At 25.9% G+C, this 10,927-nt stretch overlaps 2 protein-coding genes across 2 annotated transcripts; both read right to left on the bottom strand.

Moving 5' to 3' along the window:
* Window positions 1–4,965: 4,965 nt before the first annotated feature.
* On the bottom strand, window positions 4,966–6,564 carry OCT59_004874 (uncharacterized protein; the record flags this gene model as incomplete). Its single annotated transcript, XM_025313238.2, has 1 exon — window positions 4,966–6,564. The coding sequence occupies one exon, from the start codon at window positions 6,562–6,564 to the stop codon at window positions 4,966–4,968; it is 1,599 nt and encodes a 532-aa protein (XP_025187814.2).
* Window positions 6,565–7,435: 871 nt separating this feature from the next.
* Window positions 7,436–9,791, bottom strand: OCT59_004873 (uncharacterized protein; the record flags this gene model as incomplete). Its single annotated transcript, XM_025333040.2, has 8 exons — window positions 9,115–9,791; window positions 8,177–9,023; window positions 8,073–8,084; window positions 7,948–7,989; window positions 7,832–7,879; window positions 7,712–7,759; window positions 7,583–7,645; window positions 7,436–7,512 (listed from the first exon to the last, which is right to left on the bottom strand). Exons 1-8 carry the CDS (start codon window positions 9,706–9,708, stop codon window positions 7,436–7,438), a joined length of 1,731 nt encoding a protein of 576 aa, XP_025187815.1. The 5' UTR covers window positions 9,709–9,791.
* Between the last annotated feature and the right edge of the window lie 1,136 nt (window positions 9,792–10,927).

The raw sequence follows: 10,927 nt of genomic DNA, 5'->3' as shown, positions 1-10,927 counted from the left end.
AATCTTCTCTTGTGAGTCCAAAGGTAATTCTTGTTTTGAAAAAAATATTGTTTATTAAATTACTGAGTAAATTATTAAATTCGCTGGGTGCTTTCTTTATGTCTTCATAAGCTGTATTTGTCCACAAGTTTTATTTTATCATTATATATGTTTTCATCTATACCATCCAAGGGTTCATATTCTTTTTAATAGTATTGAAAATAAGTATGTGTGAGTCAAAATAATCAACTAACATGATTTCAGTTACAGAATAAGTAAAAATATTTAGAATTTTGTGCATTTAAACCCATAATAATATGCTTGTTTTAAAGCTCCAATATTTAGAAATTATACTCAATTGCTATTATATCAATCCTTTCATTTTCTTCTAACACAGCTTATGATTTTAAAGGTTTAAAATCATCTAGATTCTAAGTGAATAAATAAGAAAATAAAAAAAAATTGAAAATATAAATAAACGAATTTTCAAAATATTTTGTTTTTGGCCCACAAAATGTTAACATTAGTTTGCATTGTCTCATTGCTATATAATCTAATTGGATGGAATAGATGTCTCCAAGAATTTTAATTCACACTAAGTTGAAATAATAAGTATCTTTAAATTAATTGATTCTCACTTATATCTCATATCTCATTTACAGCTAAACAGTAGTGAAGACATCACATGGATGTCCAAATTATTTTATATCAGATCTTTTTTGATTTTAAGGAAAATATTGCTATATAAGAATGAACGATTTGTGAGGTTATCACATGCTTTTGACTTCTATAATTAGAGTTAAAATCTCCATTTGTTTCATAAAGACATTCTCGCATTACCTCCTATTACAAAATTGATTATTATTAAAAAAATTTTTATCTTATTAAAATTAACAAATAGTTGCCAAAGTAAGCAAGCCATGGAGTATCCAACAGTCATCTGTTTTTTGCCGATTGATTTTGAAATTCATATTAATTACATTAAAATTGATTATACAACCATTTGAAATAATCTGTTGAACCGAGGGACTGTAAAACTTTATTCTTTGTTTTGCATTTCTTTTTGTTTGATGGTGGTGTAACTTCAATCATGTAATGAATGTTATCATGTGACTGAGAGCAAGAATATTACCCATTATTGTTTAAATTATAACATGGTCCATACCCAACAGAATCCTACATAAAATCACCAAATCTAATATTCCCAGAACACTTGAGAAATTTGATTGTTGGAGTTAATAATTAATCACTTATACTTCTAAAATTACATTTTTATTTTTATTGCAAGATTCATTTCTCTATAAATGAGATCTTGTTTATCATGGTAAAATTTTGTTTGCATCCAACAATAAATTGTGGACAACAATACACTTTTAACATGATTATGTCTCTCCTTTTAGCATTCTTTAAGAACCTCTTTTTCTTCTATTAATCTGGAAATTGTGCACCACAATTCACTACTTTATTCTTCTATTTCTAACAAGTGCCCTAGTTCATTATTATTTTAATTGAAAACTTTCCATACACCATTTTAATATCTTTAGTGCATGACAAGCCTTCATTATTAATTAATTCTGAGATGTTTACAGCAATGAGCTGTCGCCTTAAAATTTTCTGCACTACATTTTCGTCAATATATTCCTCGATTTCTTTCTGAGATAGATTCCCAGTACGTATGGTTGGTTGTCTTGTAATTTAATATTTAATATCCATTATTGGAATCCTTTGAAATATATTACAATCTACCTTAATAAAATATGACCAATTAATTTATAGTCACTTGAATTCATGAATATACTATTAAATCAAATCTGAGAATTATAATAACTCGCTTAATGATAAATTACTCACCAACAAGTTGAGAAATATAATAAAGCAGAAAGTTATAGAAGACATCATGTAATGCTAATTCATGTTTTTTAGAAACATTAAGATAGGTTACTATCTTGTGATTTTATAGTGTCACAAAGTACAATATAATTTATTTTTATACAAAGCAATAATATCATAATCTTCATAATTTTCTTTCTTGGTAAAAAAAGTCACATTTACGTAGTCCAGCTTGTGTAGGCTGTAATTTTTGTAGGTCTCTCATATTATTTATAATAGAAGTTCATTTGTGCATGCAGATTTGACAGGTGCTCTGGATAACTTTTCTGAGGTATAAAGGAATGTTACATCAGATTAATGAATTTCTCCTAATTTACTACTATAAAATCGTTGTAGCATAACTCAATGACCAAATGTCAAGTTTGTCCTTTCTTCAACAATTTATTAAGAGGAGACATGATCCATGAAGAATTTGTATGACCCGACGATAGTACACCATTTTTCAGTGTCAGAAAATCCCTAGCCTTCTGAATCTTTGATGGATTGGTGTCATTACTGATCCCATTAACACTTCTCAAATTCCTCTTGTCATTTATCAACATTTAAAATCATTTCCAGTTCTATCAATTCTAAACTTTCAGAAGATTCTAGCACTATGTGCGTCAGTGTGATTTGGAGTTCCTGATACTCTCCCTTTTCTTGCAACCAAAGTTGCAGGAACTCAACTGATCTCATATATGTGTTCTGACATAATTAAAAATTTTTTTATTTGTATTTGCAAGTTCATTTTATTAAATGTGTAAAACGTGATTGACCCATATTCCATAAATGTACTTAATATTGAATTTATTGCTGGCTGGTGTAAATTTTTGACAGGATGTACAAGCATAACACTTCCTTGGTAGGTCGTTTAAGAAGGAAGAATCCACTTGTGTGTTAGTATATATGAATAAAGAGTTTTAATTATATGAACGAGAACTCATCATACTATAAGAATGATTATATCTTTTGTCATACTGTCTAAATTTATGATAGCAGATAGATCCTTACCATTCCATGAAACTTTGAAAGCTTCTCTTACAAATTCTACTAGTGTATCGAGGAATTACCAAATATATTTTAATTTAGAGAGATTTACCGCCAACATGCTTCATAGCCACATTATCAGTAGAATAATTTTGAGGGTTGGAATAATGTTTCTATATTTTTCTCTCATTTTATTTTATCATAAAACTGTGAATAAAGGAACTTAAAACATGTGCTAGGTAAGGTGGCAAATTCAGGTATATATTCAATGTTAATAGTTGCAACTTCTAATTTGTGTGTCTTTATAAAATATGATGTCATTGTTTAAGTCTGTATTATTAGCTAATAATTTAAGCTACTTGTTTTTCAAGACTTTTTGGCGTTTTTATAAGTTTGAATTCTATGCTACTAGTATATTATGTATTTAATTATAAAGAATCAATAGTTTTGTGTACTGTATTTAAATTATTAATCAATTATATTAATTACTAAAATATATGTTTCGTAAATTTAAATGTAAAATTGAAAAAAAATCATTTATAATATATCTTCAATTCTATATTCAAAAATGTAATAGTGTTTTCATAGTTATATTATATGTTAATTAGAAATGGAATAAATATTAATTGTTTCTCTGCATCTTCTGTATTATTATTGACAAAATATACTAAGTCCCTATATAAATTTGTTGAATATATATATATATTTATATCAGGTAATTATTATGCATATATCCATAATTATATGACATATATGACGTAAGTAGGTTTGGAAAAAATGCAAAAATTTCAGTAAAGATAAAAATGAAAAACTTGGGAAAGTAAGCTTATCAGTTACTAATTTATATAAAATTAAAAGAGACTAAAAAAAAATGCTTAGATGCATAGCCCAACTTCAACCTTAGGTTAAAAACATCCCGTACATACAATATGTACTGTATATTCATTCTCATTGTGTTGATCTTACGGAAGAAGCCTAAAAGCCTCAGTAGTGCTTTGCCTCATTACGCGCGGCTTATGTTTATAATAATTGATGATGTAATTAACCAAAACAAAGCAAAGTTACAGATGGATTGTTTCAATTTGTTTACATAAAATCTGTCATCATTTATTACGTATATACTTTTAAATTTTGAAGCCGCACGATTCATTTATACTAATTCTATATAGGTAAAAATCAAATCTAAATTGTAATAAAATTCTCGTGCAAATTAGAATAGGTAAATTTGTAACGTAAACATTTACGCAGTAATGCAGAATTTGTAATAAGCACCATAATAAACAGGTAAATGAATCATTAATAGATTTAATATTTATTAAATGAGCCTTGCATAAATCATTGATTATTTAAATATTTACTAGCGAATATACAGTATGTCAGTATCATATACAGTAAGAAATTGATAGTTAGAATTTTTTAGGTTAGGATCAAAGGCGGAGGCCAAAAAAATTTTACTGTCAGCACACATTTTTTCAGGGCCGGAATTATAATAATTTCGGTAAATGTCCAAAAAAGGTAACGCCTGCCACCCGGAATTATCCAAAAAGGAAAAATTGTCAACGGTCCATGGCTGATTGTTAAATACGCCAATAAAAGATTAATTAGCAAAAATTGTTATTATAGTGTTAACAGGAACTAAAAGATCCATTCGGTATAATGAGAGCAATAAAAGAAATTTTTCATGGTTTAAATAATTGTAATCGAAAATTAATAATAAAATCAAATATATATATTTTTTTCTTCTCGTAAAGACATGTTAATTACTGTATTCTAGATATTTATAAATCTTTTAAAAAATCGTTATTAATAAAAAAAAAAATTCAATAAAAATAAATCATTTCGAAAGTATATTAATCTATTTCTACCAAAACCGAACTAAAGACTAAAAAGTTTATTTAACAAAATAATAAAATATTTCAAATATACACAATTACAGTATATATTGTTAAGCTTATATAAAAAAAAAATAAGTGAATTAAACTAATTAATTAACGTAATAAACTTGACATTGTCTATCTATAATTTATTATCGAGAAGTTAGTTAAATTTTAAAATTTTATTCGCCAATTAATACAAATTAATAACTTCCGTTAAACACATACAAAAAAATTCCCATAATTTCTAACCCAATCAAAAATCAAATAAAAATTTCAACTCTTCCGACGCAACAACTTCAACACCTTGATTTTTTAATAAATCCACAATTTCAATTTCTTCATTTGTCCAACCAAACGTAAGAAGTTTGTTAATTCCCAATACCTTTAAAGAATTGTGAACCTTCTGATAATTATTAACACATGATAAATAATCCTTTCTCAAAGAATTATCATTTGGAATAACAATCCATTTCTTTAAATTAGCCTTACAATTTTTAGTAAAATATTGAAATGATAATAAATCGATAAAAAAATCGAAGAATAAATACTCAACAGACGTCAGAAAATCTCCCAAAACTTTAGCCAAAGTACCACTATCAAAAATAAAAGATTTAGTTTGAATATGTAAGATTTTTAAAGAAGATAAATCGCAAATAAGTGGGATTATTGGATCACGAAATGGTTCTGGTGAGACGATTAAAATATGTAAAAAGAAAATATTTGGACAATATTCTTTTATCCCGTTGATTATATCCATAGTAATAACATTCAACGATAACTTGAGTAATGATTCACCACAAAAACATCCAATTATTGATTTTACTATATTTAATTCAATACTATACTTATCATATCTCATATCATAAATATTATAAAAGCCATCATGCCAAAATTTTAATTCTTTAAATTGAAATTTCTTCTTTGATAAAGCCTCACAATGTTCCGATATAAAACCTTTACAATGTATAAATTTAATCTTTTCTATAAATTCTAAATCTGTCATAAATGATAAATCAATTCTTTGAAAGTTTAAATGTTCAAATGATAATTCCCTCAAAGTATCCGATCGAAATTCCAAAGAATTCAAGATCTTTTGAGTATTTTCCCCTAAATTAGATAATCTAGAAATATAAATTAAAATTCTCTCTAAAGGTTGTGATCTGATAATATTCAAGAATGGATTGATAAAAATTTCATTCAAATTATCAACAGATATTTCACAATCAATAATTTTATTACAGAATTTAGGTACCATGGTTAAAAATTCAATGGCATTTTGACAAATCAAATCATCTTGATATTTTAAATTAACGTCCATTTTTTCCATTTTTTCCATTTTTAAAGAACGTAAATTCGTAATTCCGGGTCTAAAAGTCGTAAAAATTGAAAATTTTGGTAAATCAATATAATCAATTTGATACAATTTTATATTAAATTCTTGTAAGTTAGACCCTTGTCTCATAATCATATGATATATAACATCTATTAACTTTTGAACTCTATTATCTTGAGGATAATATCTAATACTAAGCCAATATATAATATCTTGTTCAACAAAAGTCTGACGAATTTTTCTTATATATTTTCCATATTCGAATAAAGGAGATTGATTATTTGGAACATTTATAGCATAAGGAATTAATGATGAAATTTCTTCTTCATTTAGACAAGAGAGCAATGTATTTATTAATTTAGGTCTCATACATATGGACTCAAAAGGATCCTTCCAAAGTATAGGAATAGAAAGGCTACACCAATATTTGTTGACAAATAAACTATTATACAAACATTGGCTATCAAGAAAAGAGAGTACATTACTAAAACATTCTGTAGGCAAGGAAAACAAAGGCATACTATTTTTTTTCTCATAAAAAGAAAAAAAAAGTATAAGCATTCTAAATGGAAACAAGATTCCTTTTTTATGGTCGAGTGCATTACACAAATATGCAACATGTGAGATTAACAAATGGGAGATCAACCGCAGTGTAGATTATGTTGTCAAGAAGGAAGTGCCACCATATTAAAGGATATTTTGTCGTTACCGTCGTCGATCAACACGTCTCCGACGCTAATTACGCAATAAAAACGACCTCACGATCGAAAGATATGAACTCATGTAATTATGAATAACTTTTACAATGTATGCGTAGAATCCAAAAAGTTGGGGCTCGTGATAAATCTAATTAGTTATAAAAAAAATTTTTTTTTTTTTTAATCTATTCTTGTCGTTACAGCTAAAATTATGATCACATTTATTATTATATATTGTAATAACATAGGTCAGTTTGATATTAAAATAATTAAAATTAATGTGTCAAATCACAATATTAACTATCACGGATGAGTTTTAGAGCTGATTGGTTTTTTTTGTTAAAATAAATAAATGTTCCCAAATCCCAAAATTAAACCACTCCAATATTTATTGTTTTATCCAAAAAGAAATTAGATAAATAATAAATGGATATAAATTTATTAAGTCAAACTTTAATATAACAATATTTCGTGATCCATACGATAATAAAATTATATCGATATTTATGTATTTTTTCATATAGTGCGTGGGGAAGTAAAATTTTACTTTTTATATCGAGATTTTATTATATTGAATATCGGCAAATTACCTTTATTTACTATTTACTAAGTAACTTGCAAAATTTATCGCTACTCTAAATAATTCCAAAATACGATAAGATCACTAATACAAAAATCAATAATCATTAACATCATACAATCCAAGGAATTTCTAATTCATCTTGATCCTCAGAATGAAGGTTTGGATCATTATATATCTCATGTTCGTCTATGAATATAAAAACTCGATTAGAATATTAACCACAAATATTATAAATACTATATAATCATTTTCATACCTTCAATATCTACGTTCTTTGTTTGTTGTATTGTTTTTCTTCTATAGTAGTCCACTTGAAAATCTAAAAAAAAACGCCAAAATAAGAAGGATATTGAAAATAGCAAACGAATAATCCTGGTTGACTTACCTTTATTTGAATTTATTTGTGGTACCTTAGATAATTTTTTTTTACTACCTAAATTAATTAAAACAATTAATTTAAATTATTATCGAACAACAAAATCATTTTAATTAACAACACTATTACCTTTAAAGATACTACTTGATTGCATCATATTTAAAATATCATCATCGACTAAAAATAATTAATTAATTATAAAAATTCCAATTGTATAATCATAAAAAATTTTAATTAATACCTACCGTTATTAGAAATGCTGAAATTATAAGGTTGATTATGAAATTCTTTAAATTAATATATTAAAAAAATATTAATCATTTTTCTTCAAGTAAAAAAAAAAATACTAAGATTAAATTAAATAGCATACCTTCTTGTTCCTCTATTTTATTTAAACGAAATAATAATTTAAATATTTAATTTAAATATAAAAATAAAGTTTATATATAACTCAATAATACATTCAATACATACCTTCCGTTCCATTTCTTGGTTCAGAAAAATTCTCAAATGCATAAACTTTACTTGTAAATAATTTATAATTAGTTTCATCCAAATTGCTTGTCTCGCTTATTTCTAATATATTATTTGTTTTTGGTTGAAAAACTTTAAGTTTTCTAATAAATTTTTTAATCATGCTTTTATTCTTCTTATTACTATTTGAATCGTTTGATATATTTCGACAATGTTTTCTCATTTCAAAGATTTTATTAATAAGTTCTCCAAGATTAGGCCGCCTTCTTGGATCAGCATCCCAACATTGCATCATTAATTTTTTGTATTCTAAAGGGATTCCCGATTCAATTTTTGGTCTTATCCCATTAATTATATTTATGGCAAGGAAATGATCGTCTTCATGATAAATGAAAGGTGGTTTTCCAGATGAAATTTCCCACATAAGAATACCAATACTATAAATATCAGATGCAAAAGTAACTTCTTTACCGGCAATAATTTCGGGTGCTAAATAAGGAAGATTTCCATATATACTATTTGATGGTCTATCAGCTGGTCCGCGAAATCCAAAATCACTGATATAAAATAGTTGGCTAGTTAGATTAAACAATATATTTCCTGAATGTAAATTCTTATGAATTGATCCCTCCTTATGAATTCTAGAAAGAGCATATATAATATTATCAGTAATTTGAATCCTTTCTCTCCACGTAATCTCGTTATGCTTATGTTTTAAATATTCTCTTAAATTCAAGTGCGATTTATTCATTACGAGCATATAATTTCCATCTGATGGATCTTTTGTTAAACCATAACATGTTAATATCTCTCCATAATTACTACTTATATTTAAGTAAGATTTTGCCTAAAAGAAACACAAATTTATTTATAAGAAAATATAATATTTTTTTTTAAAAAAAAAATAACAATAATAATAATATAAATATGTACAGTACCTCATCAATCCAATTTTTATTGGCTTTTTCAACATTTTCTAATTTCTTAAGTACCACGTCCGGTTTTCCTCCAATTCTTTTTAATTGGTTTTCTTTAAAATCCCATTCATCATAATATCCATCAACCCAAAGTGCTTTATAAATTTTAGAACCACCATTTTCGGTTAAATAATCAATACTTTCTAAATCATCGTATGGGATCCATTCTACTATATTATCTGGTTTAAGTGTTTCCATTTGACATTCACGTATTAAATTATCGATATTATCATTTTCAGATGTCCAGTTTGAGAATTGTGCTTTTAAATAATTTCGAACGCAATATTCACAATATAATGTGGCTAGGCATTTTGCTTGACAAATTTCACAAATTCTTCTTTCTCCTTTATTTTCTCGAACTTTATATTTATCGATTTTTTTATTTACCAGTTTTATTGCAAATGATTTTTCACCACTCGTGAGACCTTTATCGGCAAGTATTGTTTGTTTAATAAATTCATATTGTTTTTCTTTGTCATCTTGAATTTTATGTTCTGCTAATTCCTCCGCTTTATGAATTTCAGCATAAACTAATTCTTTAAAAATGACAGCCATAATAAAAAAAATTTTAGTCTCTTTTTTTTCTTATTTTTTTTTCTTTCTTTTTTATTAAGAGTTTTCTATCGGATTTTCAATTCCGCAAATCAATTACGCAACTATGCGCTATATATAGTATGACAAATAAATAAATCTAACCATAAATAGTCATGTTCAATTTCGGGCTGGGATGATCAAACATACTATTATTTCAAACAAAGAAGTTTCATCGTGAAACTTTCTTTCCCTTTTCAAGAAATTTTGCTAAAAATAATAAAAATATATTTAGTTATTGGATAAGGTATTATCCGAACTGCATCGCTCAAATAATATTCTTACACCCCCCTAACAGATACTATACAATAAGCTATTTATTAAAATCAAATTAATTTAAAATAAATTTTATTATGATAAAATTAGATATTTAGATGATTTAATCATACCGATACAGTATAATCAATAATATTTATGTAATAAATATCCTATTTGGCTGCATCATAAGTACTTTGTTACCATAAAAGTATTTATTGCTTATTACTAATACCATTTATATCGTATAAAAGTATAAGAACAAAATTAGACGACTGTAAAGTTACAATAAATTAGCGTTGATTACAAATAAGTAAATATTAATACCAATTATTTGGGATATTACATCATATAAGTACAGTAATTTATGATACTACGTTACTCCATCCTCATGATCTTTTTTTGTATCATAAATAAAGATCTACTATTCGTTCAAACTCCCAGTTACTGTACAATGCGTTAAATAAATACTAAATAATTAGAAATTTTATAAATTAGTTGTATACTCACGAAATTAAAATTACCAATCAAAATTAAGTTTACTTTTCTCTAAAATTCTAGTCTATGAACGTCCTTACTAGAAGATTCATCATCTTAGGTTATAAAAAAAAAAAAAGAACTTCTTATGTCTATCGAGTTATATCTAATTCAAGTACTTCAGAAGTAGTGTAAGAGCATTTTAATTTCTGTTTTTACGTTTAATTCTAGATAAAAAGAAAAAATCAGTATAAATAACATGACAAAAAACACATATTAGAACTTCTAACTGTCGATATTTGAAGCCGTATTTTCGGTCTTATTAACAAGACTGAAAATCGTTATAATATTATGCATCTAAATGTGATCCAAAGTCAATATCTCTATTCTTAATTGCCTTTACTCAATAGTGATACGAAATATTTGAAATTAATTTGACACTTCTTCACTT

Source organism: Rhizophagus irregularis, chromosome 13 (genome assembly GCF_026210795.1).
Source record: "Rhizophagus irregularis chromosome 13, complete sequence".
In the NCBI taxonomy this organism is placed as follows: Eukaryota; Fungi; Glomeromycota; class Glomeromycetes; order Glomerales; family Glomeraceae; genus Rhizophagus; species Rhizophagus irregularis.
This window is presented reverse-complemented; position numbering and strand designations above follow the sequence as displayed.